The 23,875-nt window shown below is 38.0% G+C and overlaps 1 protein-coding gene across 2 annotated transcripts in view; it reads right to left on the bottom strand.

Annotated features, from left to right (window-relative positions):
- EDIL3 (EGF like and discoidin domains 3) overlaps positions 1-23,875 on the bottom strand; it is a 512,079-nt gene that overhangs the window by 328,972 nt on the left and 159,232 nt on the right. The window contains exon 3 of one of the 2 annotated variants that reach the window (XM_055430480.2): positions 14,674-14,700. The exons of the other annotated variant lie outside the window; for it this stretch is intronic. Within the exon in view, the coding sequence (XP_055286455.1) occupies positions 14,674-14,700 (27 nt within the window). The remainder of the gene's footprint in view (positions 1-14,673; positions 14,701-23,875) is intronic. 2 annotated transcript variants of the gene reach the window in all.

The raw sequence follows: 23,875 nt of genomic DNA, 5'->3' as shown, positions 1-23,875 counted from the left end.
ATAGTTAAAATTATCATGAAGGTAAAAATGTAAATAGCAACAATTTAAAAGTTTCTATATTTATTACAGTAGGGTTAAGCTTTGGCTCCCAAATTGCAAAAAATGAATTTGAACAAAAAGACAGCTCTCATTTGCCACAGTAAATATTTGCTTTCTATTTAAAACAGATTACACATATCAAGATGATTTTGTTCTGCCAATAAATAATAAAACTAAAATAAAAATAAGGTAAAGTTTAATTTTATGTTTTCTCATTATGTATTACATTAAGCTGACTGAAAAAAATAAATGCATTTCAGTTTTCTAAAATCTGGGGCTCTGCTTTCCTTTTTCTTGCTTTTAGAAATTAATGAATTCAGCATTAAAATTGAAGAAATTATAAAATACCAAGTAACTACAAAAGCATGTAAACATATTTAAGAAATCTGTGAATAATACTTTTCTTTAAAATGAACAGGATATACTTTATAATGTAGTTAAAAATTCCAAATCTGTTTTTTTTCTTCTCCTCTGTAGATATTTCTAAACATATCTGTTTAAATTAACTATATTATATCTATTATATAATTTTTTTTGTTTTACCTAGTACCTGCTGAAACTCCAATACTTTGGCCACCGCATGCAAAGAGTTGACTTACTGGAAAAGACTCTGATGCTGGGAGGATTGGAGGCAGGAAGAGAAGGGGACGACAGAGAATGAGATGGCTGGATGGCATCACCGACTCGATGGACATGAGTTTGGGTGAACTCCGGGAGCTGGTGATGGACAGGGAGGCCTGGCATGCTGTGATTCATGGGGTCGCAAAGAGTTGGACACAACTGAGGGACTGAAATGAAATGAACTTCATAGAACATACAGTTTTCAGTGATACTGAAGTTAGCTCCATCTTTACTGAATTATAATGGACTTTGACCAAATCTTTAGGGTTGGGAAGATCCCCTGGAGAAGGGAAAAGCTACCCACTTCAGTATTCTGGCCTGGAGCATTCCATGGACTGTACAGTCCATGGGGTCACAAAGAATCTGACAGACTGATGGACTTTCACTTTCACTTCCATAGGCTTTATGAATGTTCTCTGTGCTGATTTATTGAGTAAATTATGATTTCATCATTATACTTTTATGATCAATTTTTAATCCAGGAAATAAAATATATTAGAGATGTAAGAATAAATAGTCTACCCATTCTTGCAAAAATCTTTCACTGAACATTAATACGTTCATTTACTTAAAATTTTCTGGTCCAAAAAGAGGACAAGCTAATTCACTGTACCTTTATTTTACCACATTTACTTTAGCTGTTGAAGTAAGTTGAATGGCGTCCCCTAAAAAGCAATATCAGATCAAATCCTCGAATCTCTGAATGCTACGTTATTTGAAAAATAGGGCCTTTTCAGACATAATTAAAGTTAAGGATCCTGAGAGGAGATCATCGTATATCACATGGGTAGGTCTTAAATCCAATGGCAAGTGTCCATATAAAACACAGAAGGGAAGCCACAGACAGGACAGGAAAAGAGGATGTTAATAAGGAGGAAGAGATTGAAGCGATGTGGTCACAGCCACAGGAGCCAAGAATGCTGACACCCACCACGAGCAAGAAGAGGACAGGGAGGGTTCTCCCCTAGAGCACTCAAGGGACTCTGGCCCTCGTGACACCTTGGTTTCTAACTCTGGCCTCTGCAACTGTAAGAGAATAAATGTGTGATGTTTTAAGCCAATGAGGTAATGGTACTTCGTTATAGGAACTCTGGAAAACTAATATAGCTCTAGTCAAAGTGATTGAGGAAAGATCGAAATCAAGAAATGTGATTGACATAACTGTAATTCATACCAATGCAAGAGGATATAATTACCGCATAGCTTACATATTTTGTATATTTGAAAAGCACTGTGTTCAGTTAATTTCTTTCTCTCTTTTTGCTTTATGATCCTAAAGGGTGAGAATAATGGTATGTATCTTGATCACAACACAGATATTGAACCCTAACCCTGTCTTAATCATTGCTAGGAAAAAAATAGAAGGATGAGTCACCGTCACGCCTGAGTCACCAGTTCAGGGGGCGAAGCAATTCCAGTGAACATCTAGTACACAATAAATAAACTCAAATCCCTATAAGAGTAGAAACTATTATATCCCTAAGCTCTATTCCATTCTTGCTTTTATACTCACAGAAACATGGTGTATTTGAAAGGTAGTAATGATGGCTTCCCAGATGGCTCTGTGGTGAAGAAACTGCCTGTGATGCGGGAGACCGGGGTTCAATCCCTAGGTCAGGAAGATCCCCCAGAGAAGGAAACGGCTACCCACTCCAGTATTCTTGCCTGGAGAGTTCCATGAACAGAGGAGGCTGGTGGGCTACAGTACATGAAGAAGTAAAGAGTTGGACACCCCTAAGTGACTAACACTTTAATGAAGATGCTGTGATCTCAGAGAACGGACTCCTTCCCCAGTCATGCTAATCTCAGTTGCCTGCTACAAAGAACGTTCCTAACAGATACACAAATTGAGATTTGGGAAAAGAGACATCAGTGTAGGTTGCAGCAGATGAGAAACATGGAACCTGAGATGAAGGTGAAAAGATGGATAGGTTCTGGAGATATACAAGGGAAAGGAAAGTATGCCCTAGACATAAAAACAAGAATTAAAGCTTTGAAGTGAGACTGAGAGCAGCATGTATGTCTTGGAAGAGCAGTGTCTCCTAGGGAGAAGAAACACGAGTGTGACGGGTCATAAAAGCTAGGCACAAGTTTCATGGAGCGAAATGAAAGAATGTTTTTAAGAGACCAGCTTTCATTGGTTCCCTCATTTTCAGAATAAAAATAAAATTAGTGTGAAGCAATAGTTCTGTCTCTCCGTCTCCCGCCACCCGCCAAAGAGTTAAGGAGTACAGAAATTGAATGATACATATACAGGAAATTGAAAAAAAGAAAAAAAAAACAGTCTGAAAACTCAATTTACTTAAAAATATGCTAATCTCCTTCTTCTGTAACTCTATTAATCTTGAAGGTTAGACAACTTACTTGAGCATTCTGCTTAAAAATATCAGATCAAAGAATGGCATATCATAAGAACTCAACATGGATCAGAATTCTCAGTAGTTTCTTGATGATACCATAAATAAACCTTACTGCAAAACAAAGTGTTTGAATACGTAAAGATGCTGAATGTTAAAATTCTGGGCAAGGGGGACTTCCCTCGTGGTCCAGTGGCTAAGACTCCAAGTTCCCAATGCAGGAGGCCCAGGTTTGATCCCTGGTCAGGAAACTAGATCCCTCATGCCGCAACTGAAGACCCATGTGCCACAAAGAAGAACAAGTTCAGCAAAATAAATAAATATGTACATATTTTAAATCCTGGGGGGAAATCCCTATTTATTCACTTACTGATCATTCTTAGTTTAGCTTGTTTATATTCATCGTTTACTACCTGCACAAGTCCTCCCACATATTTCTAGACACTAAGTTATGGAATGAAACAGATTTCACAGGGCCTCAGTCTTAGAGAGGTATCACAATGTCTTTTAAAAATCTCTAAAGCCTTAGTACAAACTTTATGAACAATGGTTTTTATTTTTGAGAATTGGATTGGTCATTCTTTTTCAAGAGTCTCTAGTAAGTTCTCAAAATATATGATTTAACTTAGGTAAGAAACACTGGATATTTTCTCATTTGAGATTTATGTTTAGAGTAGCAGAAAATTAGATGCAAAGTATGGAATGGATCTCTAAATCTTTGCTAATTCTAGCAGTTGAAGATCTGTATTGGATAAAAATTAGAAACAAAAAGGTGTATTCCAAGAACACTGTATCCAGGTACTATTCAAAGACTTAAAAAGTCTCCCACCCACACAACTTGGAAAATAAAATTACTTGAAATGATGTCTGTGAGCTTATTAATGAAACTTTCATTGATAACAATGCAATAAGAAGGAAGTCATTGTACCAAACAAAACAAAACTACAGGCCCTTTTTTATTTGCCTTGGAGTTCAAACCCTGGAATCCAGTGGCGCAGCCCACATCCTTCCTGCCGCCTCCTTGACCTACACCCATGCCCGGCTCTAGACAGTGGCTGTCAGGTTTGAGGCTTCTTAACATTCCTGCTGCAGGGTCCATTCAGCAATTACTAATAATCACTAAATTATCGGCTTTGTCAGGACACCATGCTCAAAGAACTACTAAACAAAATGTATTTTATTCTGCTGCAATGAAAACAGAAAAACAAAAATCCATGTAATGAGTTTTAACTCCTGATTTAAGACCTTTAAAGCATCTTTAGGGCTTCCCAGGCGGAACAGCGGTAAAGAAGCCACCTGCCAGTGCAGGGGATGCAGGAGATCTGGGTTCGATCCCTGGGTTGGGAAGATCCCCTGGAGAAGGAAATGGAAATCCACTCCAGTATTATTGCCTGGAAAATTTCATGGACACAGGAGCCTGGCGGGCTACAGTCCATGGGGTCTCAAAGAGGTGGACACGATTGAGCATGCACATATACATGCAAAGCATCCTTAAGATTCTTAAGATTAAGGTATTAGTGCTGTCCTTTTATTTCTTAAGTTAGGAACTATATCTATCATCACTCCTCTTTATATCATACAGGGAAGAACTGTGTACGTTATTGGGTTAACAGTGCTTTCAAATCAGCATAACTTTATCTTTTCATTCAATCATACAACAAATATTTATTAAGCATCCACCATGTACCAAGCAATTATTCTAGCAGTTAGGCACTTAGTATTGAATAAAATAGATTTTAAAAATCCCCTCCCTTGGGGAGTTTATAGTCAGGCTAGAGAGAAATAAGCAAAATACATAAACCGTGCAGACAGTGCTAACATTAAAAAATTAAGCAAAGCAGGGGATCATGACAAGGTGGAGGTGTGACCATTGTAGAGAAAAAAAGTTCTTTCTGAGAAGGCATTTTTAGGTCAAGACATGAAGGATACGATGGAGGAGTCATGCAGATAACTTTTAGGAGACGATGTCAGATAATGGGTCTTTGAGTGCAAAACCCTGCCCAAGACAGTGTGTGCTCAGCCTTTGTTTCTGTTATATGGAAAATGGAGGATAGGATAACTATAGAGAAAATGTAGCCAGGGAGGTAATGAAGGGTGCAAATCGCCTCCAGTTTCAATCCTAAATCTACTGGAGGGTTGAATGAGAGGTTCTAAAGTAGCCTAAGGTTGAAGAGTGACGGGATCTCATGGCCTGGTAGGAGAATCACCAAGCCTCTCTGCTGAGAATGAACTGCAGAGGGGCTGACGGTACCAAGAAGACAGCCACTTAGAAGGCTACTACGTGACAGACCAAGTGTGAGAAGATGACTTGGACAAGGGTTTTGTATATGAGATGGCAAGAAGTGATTATGTGCCGTATATTTATTGAAGGAGAGGCTAAAAGGGTCTGGTGAGAATGGAATGTAGTGGGAATCTTTAGGGTTGACCCTGAAGATTTTCGATTGAGCCACGGACATGGAGAAGATTCTAAGAGCAGCTAGATTGAGGCAGAGTGTTTTTTGAAAAAGCAAATATTCAATAGGGATGAAGGTAGGCAAGAGGATTTTCATTTCGCTATTTTATTATTTTAAAAATTTCTACAGGGTCCATAAATGATGAAGGTAATCAGATTATCATTTAAAATAATAGGAAAAATTTTGCACATTATTAGGTACAGCTTTATAATATAGTTCATTCGGGTTTTCTGTAAGATGGTATGGAAAACCCAAATGAACTTTCTGGCCAGCCTTATATATGCATGACAAAAAGAAAAGCAAACTTGGATAACTATTACTTTCACAGCTGAAAGAAATGGTATATGTGATCTTTACAGCAAGCCTTTTATTAATCCATTTTATAGACAATGAAAATGAAACCTATAAAAGGAAAATACTTCATAGGTAGGAGGCAGCTATTTTAAGTGAATAAAAGGCAGTTTGTTACAACAGAGTAAGCATAAGTTTCTCCAGAGAAACCTGAACTGAATCTTCCTTTCATCAGTTGCTTACTGTGTAACCTTGTACATATTTCTTTAGGCTTTAAAATTAATTCAGTGCTTTCCCCTTTAATAGGAATATGTGAAAGTGAAGTCACTCAGTCGTGTCTGACTCTTTGCGACCCCATGGACTGTAGCCTACCAGCATCCTCTGTCCATGGGATTTTCCAGGCAACAGTACTGGAGTGGATTGCCATTTCCTTCTCCAGGAGATCTTCCCAACCCAGGGATCAAACCCGGGTCTCCCGCATTGTAGACAGACGCTTTACCGTCTGAGCCACCAGGGAAGTCCAATAGGAATATATATCTGTATATATATACATATACATGTATTTAAATAGGACTATTTAATTAGCTGTATTCCTTTATTGTGAAAATTAAATTAAATACTGCGCATAAAACACTCAGCACATTGCCTGACAAATAATCATAATCAAAATAACAACAATAATATGGGAAACAACACTGATGATAATGAATGTAAAAGCAGCAGCTTAGAATCCCTGTGCTTATTATAGGGTTGACGTCATATAGTAACTCTTTCATGTACCATGTTTTATCCTTACAGCAAATCTTTAAGAAGATAGCTATTGGTCTGAAGATAAAAAACACCTAAAGGCATAGGCTTAGGCCTTTAGGTCCATAGGTTTTATCCTGCCCAACATGAATAGGAAAATTCAATGCCTTCACGGGCTAACAAATTTCTGCAATATTAAATTAATACTTCTTCAATGCTCTATTTGTAATAAACTTTGAGGTGAAACTTGGGACAACAACAACAACACAAGGACAAGGACAATTGGAGAAGGCCTTAAAGATAAATACAGTCATTGGAAGGACTGATGCTAAAGCTGAAGTTGCAATACTTTGGCCACCTCATGCAAAGAGTTGACTCACTGGAAAAGACTCTGATGCTGGGAAAGGTTGGGGGCGGGAGGAGAAGGGGACGACAGAGAATGAGATGGCTGGATGGCATCACCGACTCTGTGGACATGAGTTTGAGTGAACTCCGGGAGTTGGTGATGGACAGGGAGGCCTGGTGTGCTGTGATTCATGGGGTAGCAAAGAGTCAGACACGACTGAGCGACTGAACTGAACTGGACTGAAGGAAGACTAGAAATTAAATAAGGCTTGAAGTCTAAGTGTACGCAGATCGTGGGACAACATGTATTGGTCTATTTTCCTGAAGCACATAGGTTAAAAATTAAAATATTTTGTGTTTATATAACTTTTACTCATTTTTGGTGATGGTTAAATTTTGTCTGTCAACTTGAGCTAGACTGGGGCAACCAGCTGCTTGGTCAAATACTAACCTAGATACTGTTGTGAAAGTATTTTGTCAATGTGATTAACATCTACAATCAGTTGGCTTTAAATAAAGCAGATTACCCTCCATAATATGAGTGGACTTCAACCAATTATTTCAAGGCCTTGACAGCAAAAACAGATTTCTCTGTGAAGAAAAACTTTTCCTCAAGACAAACAGAAATCCTGTAGGAGTGTTCAGCTGGCCTGCCTTATAGATTTCAAACTTGACAGCCCCACAATCACAGGAGCCAATTCCTTAATATAAATCTCTGTATTTTATATACTTAAATATATTATATATCTTTTTCATTCTGCTTCTCCAGAAAACACTGACTGATATACTTTTCCTTTCCATTGATATATTTTTATTACTATTTTTGTTTACCTTAATAAAATATCAAACATAAAATAAGAAAAATACTATCTACATATAATAGAAATTTAAATAACTATTTTCTCTCACAATTCAACACCACTATCAAGTATTTATAAAAAAAAAAAAAAACACATTTTTTTTTTTTTTAAAAAAAAGAAGCAAGCACTATTTGGTCTTTTCACCACTGTCTTAGTGAATTAACCAAAGCTAAATTTTTAGAAGCAATTACTTCTTTCCTATTCCATTGAGGATCTACAAATAATGACTTATTGCTATTCTTTAAAGATTACAGCAAAAAACATTTTAGTTTTTAATATTTAAGCCATTTGCTTCTGCAGGGGATCTTCCTGACCCAGGGAATGAACCCGGGTCTCCTGAATTGCAGGCAGATTTTTTACAGTCCAAGTCACCAGGAAAGCCCATAAGCCTACTTAGTATGTATTAATGAGCAAAGGATATACTTAATAAAATAATTAGTAAGCTTTCTTTACGCACTAGAGGGAAAATAGGCATGCCTGTACAGAAAAGGAGAAAATGTGTAACAAACGTAAAGTGAAGCAAAAAATGATGTGAAACTTTAGATTCCCGAGGAAATAAAGTGCTAAGATCAAAATTAAAAAGCAACTCATGTTCATGAGAGAATAATATGGTTAGATATCACTCCTTTTAAAATGCATAAGTTGTAGAATAATTGAGCATAGTCTGCCATGCAGAATTAAATTCTACAAGAAAACAGAAAGGAGATCTAGAAGAATCTGCACCACAATTAAGAAAATCAGAAAGTCCACCATAAACAGAAGTAATGCTTTTGTTAGACTAAAACTGAGCATTTCAAAAGTTAGAGAAAACTACATAATCACTGGGTCCTGTGGTTAGCTTCCATTTATATATATATATAAATGGATATTAAAAAAATTCGTTTGCAATGCAGGAAACTTGGGTTCAATTTCTGGGTTGGGAAGATCCCCAGAAGGGAAAGGCTACCCACTCCAGTACTCTGGCCTAGAGAATTCCATGGATTGTACAGTCCATGGGGTTGCAAAGAGACACAACTGAGTGACTTTCATATTCACTTTCATGTATACATATATATAAATATGCATGTGTGTCTGTATTTGTTTTAAACTATATATATATATATATAAAGTTTATAAAACTATGAATATACATTTATAATATAAAACTATATTAAATCCTTATTATTGCTAAGGTGGCTCAGTGGTAAGGAAATCTCCTGCCAATGCAGGAGATCCAGGAGACATGGGTTCGATCCCTGGACTGGGAAGATCCACTGGAGGAGGAAATGGCAACCCTCTCCAGTATTTTGCCCAGAGAATCTCATGGACAGACGAGCTTGGATGGCTACAGTCCTTGGGGTCGCAAAGAGGTGGTCATGACTAAACAGCTGAGCATGCAGCACTGCACTTCCTCAGTGGCCAAACTGATCATTTAAAAGATTAAACATATTAAAAGATTTAGAAGGAACTAGTAACAATGATGAAGCTCTGGTGTGCTGAATTACCACTGCCTCCACCTCTGATGGGCATCACAAAGGTCACAAGAAGTCTATTATAAACTATTGTATCCAGGCCATTATCTCTATCATTACTACCATTTGGAATCAGATGTTGCTAAGTCACTTCAGTCATGTCCGACTCTGTGCGACCCCATAGACGGAAGCCCACCAGGCTCCCCCGTCCCTGGGATTCTCCAGGCAAGAACACTGGAGTGGGTTGCCATTTCCTTCTCCAATGTGTGAAAGTGAAAAGTGAAAGTGAAGTCGCTCAGTCGTGTCCGACCCTTAGCGACCCCACGGACTGCAGCCTACCAGGCTCCTCCATCCATGGGATTTTCTAGGCAATAGTACTGGAGTGGCTTGCCATTGCCTTGTCATTTAAGTAAATGACGAAATTTTACCTTTATAAATATATGAAGAACAGTATGGCATTTACCGGAGAAGGCAATGGCAACCTACTCCAGTACTCTTGCCTGGAAAATCCCATGGGCGGAGAAGCCTGGTGGGCAGCAGTCAATGGGGTCGCTAAGCACTGGACACGACTGAGGGACTTCACTTTCATGCATTGGAGAAGGAAACGGCAACCCACTCCAGTGTTCTTGCCTGGAGAACCCCAGGGATGGGGGAGCCTGGTGGGCTGCCGTCTATGGGGTCGCACAGAGTCAGACACGACTGAAGCGACTTAGCAGCAACAGCAGCAGCATGGCATTTACAGTGTAGTGTTTTAATAAAGCTGATTGCTAAAAAGATTTTCCTTTTACATTCATCTAAAAAGTCCATTTTTTCTAATATTTTTATTATATGAGCTAATTCAGTATTAACAGTTATTTGATATATTCAAAACTCAGTCTCTTTGATATTAAAAAACTGACATATGACAATTAAAGCAATTAAAAATCTTCCCTTAGGCAAGAGAAGGAAACAAAGAAAAAAAATCAAGTTTTGCTTTTGAGTTGTTATGAATAAAAAACTAACTTGCAGCTTGATTAATTTTAGCCACTGATGTATCATACAGCTACAAAATCTCAACTGTGCCATTTTCTGACTGATTGATCCCATTCAGTAATATTTTCCATTTTCAGTCTTCTTAATTTTTATAATGATTTAATTAATTATTGAGAAGAGGTAGCAAGAATGCACAGAAGAACTATACAAAAAAATCTTAATGACAGATAAACATGATGGTGTGATCATTCACCTAAAACAAGACATCTGCGAGTGCAAAGTCAAGTGAGACTTAAGCAGCATCACTAGATGCTACTGGATGTGATGAAATTCCAGTTGAGTTATTTCAAATCCTAAAAGAGGATGCTATTAAGTGCTGCATTCAATATGCCAGCAAAATGTGGAAAACTCAGCAGTGCCCACAGGACTGGAAAAGGTCAGTTTTCATTCCAGTTCCAAAGAAGGGCAATACCAAAGAATGTTCAAACTACCGCACAATTGCACTCATTTCACACGCTAGCAAAGTAATGCCCAAAATTCTCCAAACTAGCATTAGTACGTGAACAGAGAACTTCAAGATATCCAAGCTGGATTTAGAAAAGGCAGAGGAACCAGAAATAAAATTGCCGATATCTGTCAGCTCATAGAAGAAGAAAGACAATTCCAGAAAAACATCTACTTCTGTTCCACTGATTATGTTAAAGCCTTGACTGTGTTGTTCACAACAAACTGGAAAATTCTTAAAGAGATGGGAATACAAGATCACCTTACCTGCCTCCTGAGAAACCTGTATGCAGATCAAGAAGTAACAGTTAGAACTGGACATGGAACAATGGACTGGTTCCAAATTGGGAAAGGAGTATGTCAAGACTGTATACTGTCACCCTGCTTGTTTAACTTATATGCAGAGTACATCATGCAAAATATCAGGCTGGACGAACACAAGCTGGAATAAAGACTGACTGGAGAAATATCAATAATCTCAGATATGCAAATAACACCACCCTATGGCAGAAAGTGAAGAGAACTAAAGAGCCTCTTGATCAAAGTGAAAGAGGACAGTGAAAAAGTTGGCTTAAAACTCAACATTCAGAAAACAAAGATCATGGCATCTGTTCCCATCACTTCATGGGAAATAGATGGGGAAACAGTGGAAACAGTGTCAGACTTTTATATTTTTTGGCTCCAAAGTCACTGCAGATGCTGACTGCAGCCATGAAATTAAAAGACACTTACTGCTTGGAAGGAAAGTTATGACCAACCTAGATAGCATATTAAAAAGCAGAGACATTACTTTGCCAACAAAGGTCCGTCTAGTCAAGGCTATGGTTTTTCCAGTGGTCATGTATGGATGTGCGAGTTGGACTATGAAGAAAGTTGATTGCCGAAGAATTAATGCTTTTGAACTGTGGTGTTGGAGAAGGCTCCTGAGAGTCCCTTGGACTGCAAGGAGATCCAACCTGTCCATTCTAAAGAGATCAGTCCTGGCTGTTCATTGGAAGGACTGATGCTGAAGCTGAAACTTCAATACTTTGGCCACCTCATGCAAAGAGTTGACTCACTGGAAAAGACCCTGATGCTGGGAGGGATTGGGAGCAGGAGGAAAAGTGGGCAACAGAGAATGAGATGGCTGGATGGCATCACTGACTCGATGGAGGTGAGTTTGGGTGAACTTCAGGAGTTGGTGATGGACAGGGAGGCCTGGCGTGCTGTGATTCATGGGGTCGCAAAGAGTCGGACACGACTGAGCGACTGAACTGAACTGATAGTTAATAAATTAAATTTTTATAGATTAGTTCATTTGCAGCAGTTAATTTTCTAATGTAAATGTCTTAATTTCTTAAAAGACACAGACAAAGGCATTAGTGTAATCAACTTATCAAGTCTCTCCTTATTATGAAATTTAATAAAAGATAAATGAAAATTGGATTTGTGCAACATGGGAGAAGCATCCACTGACTTAACTGTATTAAAGAGCATTATTAAAGTTATAAACGGATCTGTATTTTACACCTACAGATACATACACACAGAGACACTCTTAATATTTGCACTCTTAATATTTGTTTTGAAGGCCTATTTTTCAGACCACTGTGTGGTGAACAGAGCAACACAGTTCTGAGACTATAAAAGAGAATAACTGATATTGCAATAGCTGGAGGATATTTTGAATGAAAGTTACCAAAATTATTTGAGGAACAGCAATATAATTGGAGTACATATATCACCACTTAATATGAGTCATTTGGAGTTACAGTATCTATTATGGTTGCTCCAAAAATATGAATCGCATTAGTTTATCATTAGATCTAGGGATATAACCTAGTTTGACAGAATTGCTTATATAGTTCATTTGTGTTTTTATACTCAGTGATAAGATGCTTAAATACCTGAACATAAGATTCAACTAAGATAAATGAAAAGAAACTTCTGGTAGTTACAGAAACAGGTGTTAGGTGAAACTGCCCTAGTAACTCAGATGCTACAAATACGTTGCTCTGGGCTAATGCATCCCATCTGAACATTTGGAGATAAAAATAATGAACAAATGGATGCTCCTTATTCAATATGGGGATACATCCCCATGAGGAGTAATGCAGATGTGACTTTTTTTTTTTTGCATCTCCTCTATAACTCAACACACACAAAAAAGCTGTTACTAGGCAGGTGCTTTTTGCATGGCAATTTAGAGGTTCAAATAAGAGAAATCAGGTATATTTGAAAAAAGACTAAAGAAACTGTGAAGCATAAAAATATTGTAAATAGAATCATATGGGGAGAGGGTGGAGGGATCAGTTGTCTGTTTTAATGCTGGCAGTCATAATAATTCTAAATATAAGGCAAACAAAATATGCTCTAGTGTAAAGAAAAAAGCCCAGACCATTTTGTAGAATTAGAACACAAGTTAACATACTCTCTAATATCTCATTAATTTTCTCAGACTTATAATGTCTCTATTTTTTATACTATCTGTTAGTCCAGGCAGAAATCTATTATTTCTCTAAAATATATTCTGGACAATGAGAATTTGTCATGATTATTGAATTATAATTAATCAGTGAGAGTGGGCTAGAAAGCATGAGCTCACAAGGACTGGTACTCAGGAAAGAAAAGATTCAATTGAGGCTGAGAAATAGAGTCTTTGAGCAACCCTGTCAACACTAAAGCCTCAAGTTAGGGCAAAAAAGTCAGAAACCAGGCAGTAGAAACTCATAACAACACATAAGTCTGCTACTGAGTCATATGCTTAGGTTGCTCCTAAAAATAGGCTACATAATACTGACTAGAGTAGGAGAAAATTATAGAGAGTTCTTATCCAAATCAGGTTACAAACTAACTAGCAATATTATGAAAATGAAACATTAATTGAGAATTTACCTTATTTTGCGATTCCATTTCAAGAGAGTGATAATGAGTTTAATGCAATATGATGTTTTTGAGGTTTACCAAAGATATCTGTAAGATGTCTATTTCACTTTCTTCCATTGAATTTTGACCTTCTGAACTACTTTTACAGGTAAAAATCCCTACCCAGTTTCAGAAGAAGGTAGAAATCAAGAAGTCTCTCACCAAGTGAAATGTTAAGTCTCTGAATTGAAAAGACCCTATCGTGTACCCAAGTTCTAAATAACAGGGCTACATTTCAGACTTCCTATGAAGTGAAGTCCCATTTTTGTCCATTAGTTTCAGGAACCATTTCCTGCTCATATTTCTTAGGCCTAACTCCCTCAAACTGCCTAAGACAGGCTCTGGTGCAAAGGTCTCATTTTTCTCTTCCAACCACTCTCTGACCCCTCCATCTTAAGACTTCATCCCTTTTTCCTGATTTTTCTGTCTGCTAGCCCGGGCCTTTTATTACTTGCTAACCAGATTGGCTGTGGTGCTGACTTTCTTCTTCTAAACGTACCGTTGGCCTTACTCACAGATTTTAGTTCGGATCTCAGCCTTTACTTGATAAATGCTGATCAGACAAATGAGGAGCAATATCATGAAGCCAAATATCAGTATCATTAAGTTATAACTACAGAAATTATTTTCTTACAGAAAGTGAGTATTTGAGGCCAAAACATGATTTTTATTCTTAAACTGATATGAATATCATGTTCAATACCAGTCATATATCTGATAATGCAATATTCTATCATGGTAGGTCATATTTCTGAAAGTATGTTTTACCACTTCCCTCTTTTTCCTTTCAGTCTCATTTTATTATTTTTCTGCATTTTATCATTTCAGTTTGTCTCCCCATTTTATTACTTACTGGCACTTTTCTCAATGTTTCAATATTCCAAGTTTCCTTATTCTTTCATACTGATGTGTTCTGGGTTATGATTTCCTCTGTGACAGTTCATTTTTAATTATTTTCTCTTTTTATTTTAAACTCATAACAATGTCATTTAGTCTGGGACAGCATAATGGCTTCAAGAAATAAAGTATATTAAACTGTGCCAGGTTTCTGGTTGAAACCTGAGCAAACACATCTCTATTAAAGGTCTTAAATTAAATAGGAATAATTTTTATCGCATAGAAACTTTACCTGCTGAAGTTGGCTCTTCATCTGATGCTGTGATAGAGAAAAAGAGACAAGGTGGGGGCAAAAAAGAGAGGTGGGGGTGGGGTGAGAGGGAGAGAGAAGGGGAGAAAGAGAAAGAGAAATTGAGATTGAACATAAATGTATTTCACACTTACAAATAATAAATAAAGTCTCTGAGTTGAAACTTTGTGTATACATTAGAAATCTGTCATTAGATAATTAGATAAACAGATATGCATGTTAATTTAACAGTTAAGTACTCCCATATTTTTAAATAAGCATTAGACAAGACCATTCAGTTGTTTAAATTTGAATTTTCTGTCCTTTTGCAAACAAGGTTTTTTTTATAGTCTGAGTGCAAATTATATTATAAATAATACTGTTCAAAATATAATTTATATGTTACATATGAATACCCCAACCATCACCACTTCATGGAAATTTTCTATTAGCAAAGAGGAATTAAAAAGTATTGTTAACTGTCAGAAATTCTGCTTCACGAGGTAGAAATTATATTAAAAAAAAGAGAAATTATTAAACCTTAGAGTAACTTAGAATCACTCTGAATGCTGGTTAAACATAGAGATTCAATCTTTCTCTTGCACCATCACATTCACACATAAATACACTCAACTCATGTGTACCACACACTTCAAGATTTAGTAGTGGTGGTTCTGTGGTGTAACCATAGGATCCTGCAATTTAAAGGTTGATCCCAAGTATTCTGACACAAGTGTTCTACCGCCCATACATGGATAAGCACGGGTATTACAAAAGGAGAGATCGCATTATGAAAACAAATTTCAGCTAAAGCAGTGGTTCATAAATCCACATCTGTACAAGAAGGCCAAACTCTGGGCCCCATTTCAAACCAATTAAGCCAGAGTCTCTTTCAATGGTAGTAATCTGGAGCCAGAATTGAGTTAGGACTAGGTAATATCATTATAATGTATTGATTATATTGGAGTTATAACTCAAATTGTTAATCATTTTGATTTGTTCTTTGAAAGGGAGATATTTTTGAGAACAGCACAACTCCAAGGGTAATAATCAACTGTGTGTTTGTCGGGGATGGAGCTTCAAGAGTGAAGCAGCTTCACAATTTTGCCTAGAATTCACGTTTCACCTTTACACTAACAGACATGCTCCGTGAGAAGATATTTCTGCTCTGTGCACAAGTGCAACCTACCCAGAGTATTACTGTTGAATTATATTACTCTAGCCAACACTACTTCATTGGACTTATGACGTTTTAAACTAAAAATTTACTCAGCTGAATTGCTTATAAAAGAACTTTGTTCCCAGGTGATTCATTCATCAAGGTACCACTGTATAACTAGGGAGGGTTCTCCACTCTTTCCCGTTAGGGTTACATCTGCACAGAGTACACATTAGACAAGCTTACTTTGTGTCCTGACAGTATTTTCACGCTGTTTGGCTTGTCTCCTTGGCACCAAAAATAAAAGAAAAAGAAAAATCGAGGGTGCAAACACACTTGGCACGCATGGTGTAGAGAACATAATGTTCAGAAGCTTTTTGCTGCGTTGTCATGTCCCAAATACATCACAGCATGTTCAAAGAAGAAAACCTTCAGTAGCTTCCAGGAATTCCCTTTTAGGAAAATACCACAGAGGCTTAAAGAATTGTTGACTTTTATGGGTCATTGTTAGTAAAAGTCTGGAGATTCAAAAGGAACAACCACCAAAAACAATTTGAAGTCACTTTGTGTGTGTGAACTGAATTTATAAAAGAAACAAGGAGATGAAATATACTCTTATTTGATAGATGAAGGGACAGAGGTTCCTAGTGACAGAACAATTTGTCTAAGGTCAATTTGAATTTGAGCTCATGTGATTTGAAAACCACTTTTTCCACTGTGCCTTACTTTCTCAAAAAGTGCTGATTCAGCATGCACTAAAATAGAAAAGTAAACAAGAAGGAATCAAGAAATAAGGATTGGTTATAACTACGATCATGGCATCTGGTCCCATCACTTCATGGGAAATAGATGGGGAAACAGTGGAAACAGTGGCTGACTTTATTTTGGGGGGGCTTCAAAATCACTGCGGATGCTGATTGCAGCCAGGAAATTAAGACGCTTACTCCTTGGAAGGAAAGTTATGACCAACCTAGATAGCATATTAAAAAGCAGAGACATTACTTTGCCAACCAAGGTCCATCTAGTCAAGGCTATGGTTTTTCCCGTGGTCAAGTATGGCTGTGAGAGTTGGACTGTGAAGAAAGCTGATCGCCGAAAAATTAATGCTTTTGAACTGTGGTGTTGGAGAAGACTCTTGAGAGTCCCTTGGACTGCAAGGAGATCCAACCAGTCCATTCTAAAGGAGATCAATCCTGGGTGTTCATTGGAAGGACTAATGCTAAAGCTGAAACTGCAATACTTTGGCCACCTCATGCGAAGAGTTGACTCACTGGAAAAGACTCTGATGCTGGGAGTGATTGGGGGTGGGAGGAGGCAGGGACGACAGAGAATGAGATGGCTGGATGGCATCACCGACTCAATGAAGGTGAGTTTGAGTGAACTCTGGGGGTTGGTGATGGACAGGGAGGCCTGGCGTGCTGTGACTCACGGGGTCGCAAAGAGTCAAACACGACTGAGCAACTGAACTGAACTGAACTGACTGATAATTATGATAACATTCCTTGGTCTTAGCCTAACGGAAAAAAGAAAAACTGGATGTAAGGTCTGCAAGAGAAATCCCTTTAAGAAATGAAGTGCTTTTTTTTCATGTGTTTGTCAACATCCCTCATAATCAGAGAGATGCAAATCAAAACCACAATGAGATACCATTTCACACCAGTCAGAATGGCTGCTATCCAAAAGTCTACATGCAATAAATGCTGGAGAGGATGTGGAGAGAAAGGAACCCTCTTACACTGTTGGTGGGAATGCAAACTAGTACAGCCACTATGGAGAACAGTGTGGAGATTCCTCAAAAAATTGGAAATAGAACTGCCATATGATCCAGCAATCGCACTCCTGGGCATACACACCGAGGAAACCAGAATTGAAAGAGACACGTGTACTCCAATGTTCACTGCAGCACTGTTTATAATAGCCAGGACATGGAAGCAACCTAGATGTCCATCTGCAGACGAATGGATAAGAAAGCTTTGGTACATATACACGATGGAGTATTATTCAGCCATTAAAAAGAATACATTTGAATCAGTTCTAATGAGGTGGATGAAACTGGAGCCTATTATACAGAGTGAAGTAAGCCAGAAAGAAAAACACCAATACAGTATACTAACACATATATATGGAATTTATAAAGATGCAAATGATAACCCTGTATACGAGACAGCAAAAGAGACACAGATGTATAGAACAGTCTTTGGGACTCTATGGGAGAGGGTGAGGGTGGGATGATTTGGGAGAATGGCATTGAAACATGTATGTTGTCATATGTGAAGCGAATCACTAGTTCAGGGTCAATGCATGTTATAGGATGCTCGGGGCTGGCATGCGGGGATGACCCAGAGGGAGGATAAAGGGAGGAGGGAGGTGGAAGGGGGGTTCGGGGGGGGGGACTTATGTAAATCCGGGGCGAATTCATATCAATGTATGGCAAAGCCAACCAATATAATATTGTAAAATGAAAAAAAAAAAAAGAAATGAAGTGCTGTCTTAGAAACTTTTTCAAGTTCCTTACAATCCAGGGATAGGCAAAGGCAGCTTAGAGTCTGCCTAGGTAGTTAAACAAAACATCCTAAGCCTGTAATGCCTAAGAAAGAAGATCAGAAGTACTAAGATTTTACTTCTTCATTCTATATGGAGAAGCAAGAAATTTTAGGAAAGAACTAGCAAGTACAGAAATATAGACAATTCTAAACTTATAGGAGCAAATGCAACTAGTCTTAAAGCCAAAGCTTCTGAGGCAAGCAGTGCACGAACCTACACTTGAGACTATAATACCTGGAAGAATGTTTGTAACAAGTTAACAATACTAAAATCAGCAGGTACACAAGTCTGCATACAACTATATTTCCATGAAACATCTCCATAGTCCTGGTTTCTCATAACGTGAAGATGTAACTATATTCATATTGCTAACTATATTCATATTTATTAACCAATATGCATATTATTAAAACAACCTAAATACAAAGTTACATACAGGTTAGGATTGGTATTAATTCACTGTTTCAGTTATCGCTGGCAAAGATGGCTTTGTAGACTAACTCATTAACAAACAAAGCACCATGAACTATAAACAGGTGGCAGCAAGAGCCCCAGGAGTACAACCAAAACTCTAAATGGACATTAGTGGTTTATTTAGTGACATTTAAGTGAAATTAAGGATCACAGAAGTAATGTCACGATATCCAATGATTCCTTACTCTTTTTATTTGCTTCTTGGAATTCATGAATCAGCAAATCAAATACACACAAACATACACGTTTGTGTCACATGCAAGTTCGTCTAATCCTGGAAATTAAAAACACACGCACCAAGAAAACTAAAAAACAAAAGCCTGTATTGTTCTCCCTGATGACAACGTAGACGAATGTACTGAAATTATGGTAATAGTAGGACAACAGAGAGCAAATGTATATATTTAATATAGAGAAGCTAACCCAGTGTGTGGACCACAATAAACTCTGGAAAATTCTTAAAGAGATGGAAATACCAGATCACCTGACCTGCCTCCTGAGAATCTGTATGCAGGTCAGGAAGCAACAGTCACAACTGGACATGGAACAACAGACTGGTTCCAAATAGGAAAAGGAGTGCGTCAAGGCTGTATATTGTCACCCTGCTTATTTAACTTATATGCAGAGTACATCATGAGGAACGCTGGGCTGGAAGGAGCACAAGCTGGAATCAATATTGCCGGGAGAAATATCAATAACCTCACATATGCAGAGGACACCACCCTTATGGCAGAAAGTGAAGAGGAACTCAAAAGCCTCTTGATGAAAGTGAAAGAGGAGAGTGAAAAGGTTGGCTTGAAGCTCAACATTCAGAAAACTAAGATCATGGCATCTGGTCCCATCGCTTCATGTCAAACAGATGGAGAAACAGTGGAAACAGTGACAGACTTTATTCTTTGGGGCTCCAAAATCACTGCAGATGGTGACTGCAGCCATGAAATTAAAAGACGCTTGCTCCTTGGAAGGAAAGTTATGACCAACCTAGATAGCATATTAAAAAGCAGGGAGACATACTTTGCCAACAAAGGTCCGTATAGTCATTTCCAGTGGTCATGTATGGATGTGAGAGTTGGACTATAAAGAAAGCTGAGCGCTGAAGAATTGATGCTTTTGAACTGTGGTGTTGGGGAAGACTCTTGAGAGTCTCCTGGACTGCAAGGAGACCCAACCAATCCATCCAAAAGAGATCAGTCCTGAATTTTAAGGACTGATGTTGAAGTTGAAACTCCAATACTTTGGCCACCTGATGTGAAGAACTGATTCATCTGAAAATACCCTGATGCTGGGAAAGATTGAAGGCAGGAGGAGAAGGGGATGACAGAGGATGAGACTGTTGGATGGCATCACCAAATCAATGGACATGAGTCTGAGTTAACTCCGGGAGTTGGTGATGGACAGGGAAGCCTGGAGTGCTGCAGTCCATGGGGTTGCAAAGAGTCAGACACGACTGAGCGACTGAACTGAACTGGACTGAAACCTGTGTGGTCCTCTCATTGCCCATAAAAGAATTGCCTGGGGTTTTGTTAAAATGTCCTAGAGGATTTGACATTTGGGTGTTTGGATTTGAATTCTGGCTAGTAGCCCAGGTTTTTGCATTTTTAAAAAGCTCATCACGTGCCTGTTATAAACACTAAGTTTGAGAATTACGGCTCTATCCATAAAGTTTGCTGCAGAGCAATGGGTTCAGTTGTTGGATGTACAAAAGTAAATTAGTAGGCTTGTAGAAAACCCTCTTCAGTGTACACTGTGCTTGCTTCAGCAGCTTTCAGTACTTTCTTTTGCAATATGTTCAGGTTTATTTGGCTTTCTCACTATCAGTACCTTGGGGGTGATGACTCACCCTTCAAATTTAGAAAGAAAGTCTGTATCTCAGAACAAAGTAAATATTTTCCCTTTTCCTGCCCACAGTTATTGGTCTAGGTAAGTATATGATCCATGTAGGGACAGTAATATGTGAGGACAGGTTTGTGTTTGGGCAAGAAGCTCTTGGAATTTACTTCCTTCTGAGAAAGTATCTGCTAATAACCCTCTGTTTCACCTCTTCAGATACAGACAAGCAAGTCTATGGCCCCAGAAGCAGGCTGACAGACATCTTGCAACCAGGATTGAAGCTGGCTTTAGAAAGAAGCCAATTCTCAAAAGACTAAGTAGATAAACAAAAGGAAATTAGATTATTGATGATATTATTGAGCCATTGAATCATACCCTGATCTCACTCTAGACTTCTAGCTCTGAGGAAAAATACTAGCACTTTATTGTTTATCTAGTTTTAGTTGAGCTTTCTCTTATTTGCCAGTAATAGCACTCTACTGCAAGGGTACATAGTTTTGCTGTTCCCATTTAAAATATACTTGAATGCCTAAGAAATTAATTGTCTCTGAAGGAGGCAACAAAACTCCATCTAGTCAAGGCTATTATTTTTCCAGTAGTCATGTATGGATGTGAGAGTTGGACTATAAAGAAAGCTGAGCGCTGAAGAATTGATACTTTTGAACTGTGGTGTTGAAGAAGACTGTTGAAGGCCCTTGGACTGCAAGGTGATCCAACCAGTTCATCCTAAAGGAGATCAGTCCTGGGTGTTCATTGGAAGGACTGATGTTGAAGCTGAAACTCCAATACTTTGGCCACCTGATGTGAAGAAGTGACTCATCTGAAAAGACCCTGATGCTGGGAAAGATTGAAGGCGGGAGGAGAAGGGGATGACAGAGAATGAGACGGTTGGATGGCATCACCGACTCAATAGACATGAGTCTGAGTAAACTCCGAGATTTGGTGATGGACAGGAAGGCCTGGCATGCTGTAGTCCATGGGGTTGCAAAGAGTCGGATACGACTGAGCAACTGAACTGAACTGAATTGAGGGAGGCAAGACTGGAAATATATACAGTTCAGGACTGTACTTCAGAGGATAGGTGGGCTTTCCGCAAATTTTAATTTTTATATGGAGCTTACCACCACATTTTGATACAGTGAATCTATCTCTAATTTCAAAGTTGGTCACAAACTTTTCAGGGCAGCCTAGGAGGGAACATGTTCATGAACTGTGCTGGTCCTAGATCAAAGAAGAATGCATTCTAAAGTTTTTTCTTCCCTTTCTTCTTTCCCTTCTCCTTCCCTTTCTCCTTTGCTCATAGGATCAACTGTCAAGTACAATAACTACCCACTGAGCCATGTATTGCTCTGATATACATGTGCTATTAAAACACACACACTTCTTCATCGGACCAGCTCTAATTTCTATGTGGTCTCAACAATTCTTATATCTCCTTTTTTTTTTATTTTTGGTTGCTGTTGTTTTGTCTTATCCTTGGGTGTTTTAAGTACACTTTCAAAACATAGAAATTCCACCCATTTAAAACAATTATACACACAGCATGGCTCACCATCAAATTGGAAAAGCTCATTATGAAAAATATAAAATACACTTCTTAGTGTATGATAATTTATTTTACGAGATGTTACTCAGTTCATATTGATGTATGGATCATTTTGTCTGCTATACTATATAACTAGTTAATTATGCACTGAACATGCTTTGCAAATATACAATTATCTATGCAATCCATTATTTCCATGAGCAAAGCAACAAGAAATATGTATTTTTGTACTTTCATAACATCTTAGAATGCTTTTATTCAACTGCAGAGATGCAAAAATAACAATGATGTTATGCATGCATGATTATTCATGCCTGCCCAGATGTTAAATGCTATAAATGTGTGTGTGTGTATGTGTGTGGGGGTGTGATTACTAAGGCAAAGTAGAGTAAACTACCATTTAAAATTTGTGAATTCAGTCATTTAAGTAAGTTGTAGAGCTGCCTCTGGAGGGAGGTTTCGATTTATAAAATCTTTGTTTTATTGTTCATTTGCTTATTTTTGGCCAATGGCCCAATGAGGATGAGCCTCAGGACTTAAAAGTTGTTATTACCAACTCCTTCTCTGTGAAAGTATGAAGAGAAGTGTTAATCTCTCCTGGCCAAAGACTTCAGACAGCATACTGTGTGGTCAATTCCCCACCCTGAGAACTGCAGAATACCTGGGCCACAGTGAGGAGCAGTAGACACTGCACAGAAAATGTTCAGAAAATTACAAAGTCTCCTCTATTCTATCAGTCTTCTACATGAAGTTTGATTTTTGTGCTAGATTTGGAAGATGGCATTTATTCGAACACAGTTAATAATGTGCAATACATAAAATATAACTATCTACACGTGGTTAGCATGTTTACTAGTCTCTGCCATTAGACGAGGATTTTCATGAGGGCAAGGACGTGCCTCTTTTGCTCACCCTTATAACTATAGTTTTTAGAATAGTTCTATAACACAGCAAGGCTCATATCTGTCAAAAGAAAGAAAGAAACTATGAATAAATACTTAATTCAGTCTTCCGTGTTACTCAATAAAATTTAGCTACTTCATTATGTTACATTAGTAGACTTACCAAAGTGAAAGCCTTAAATGTCATCTACATATTAGTTAGATAAAGTTATACGTGCAAGTGTGTGTGCTCATTTGCTTTATTCATGTCCAAATCTTTGTAACCCAATGGACTGTGTAGCCTGTCAGGCTCTTCTGTTCACGGGGATTCTCCAGGCAAGAATGCTGGAGAGGGTTGCCATGCCCTCCTCCAGGGGATTTCCTGACCCAGGGATCAAACCACCGTCTCTTATTGTCTCCAGCATTGGCAGGCAGGTTCTTTACCACTAGCACCAACCGAGAAGCCCCAAAGTTATATGAAATTATATATAATAACTTTATCATTAAATATAGTCATATAAATCAGATTTTCTTTCTTGGGGCAGGAGAGAAAAGGAACAATAATTGAAAATACATTGCTCTAATAACCATTTGATCATCTCATGAAAATACAAATCTGTGATTTTAAATTAAAATCACCAAACTATAGCTTATTAATTTAATAGAGTCATTAAAATAGAAACACCAAATTCACTCTATAAAGTTTAGTAGAAATAGAGCTCACATGAGTTTTATAAGCTACTTATATAGTGAATCATCTTAACAGCAGTT

The sequence above is a fragment of the Moschus berezovskii genome, chromosome 8 (assembly GCF_049115385.1).
Source record: "Moschus berezovskii isolate FMDL1 chromosome 8, NW_MosBer_1.0, whole genome shotgun sequence".
Taxonomy (NCBI): domain Eukaryota; kingdom Metazoa; phylum Chordata; class Mammalia; order Artiodactyla; family Moschidae; genus Moschus; species Moschus berezovskii.
Note: the sequence above shows the minus strand (reverse complement) of the source record. Positions and strands in the feature narration are given on the sequence as shown.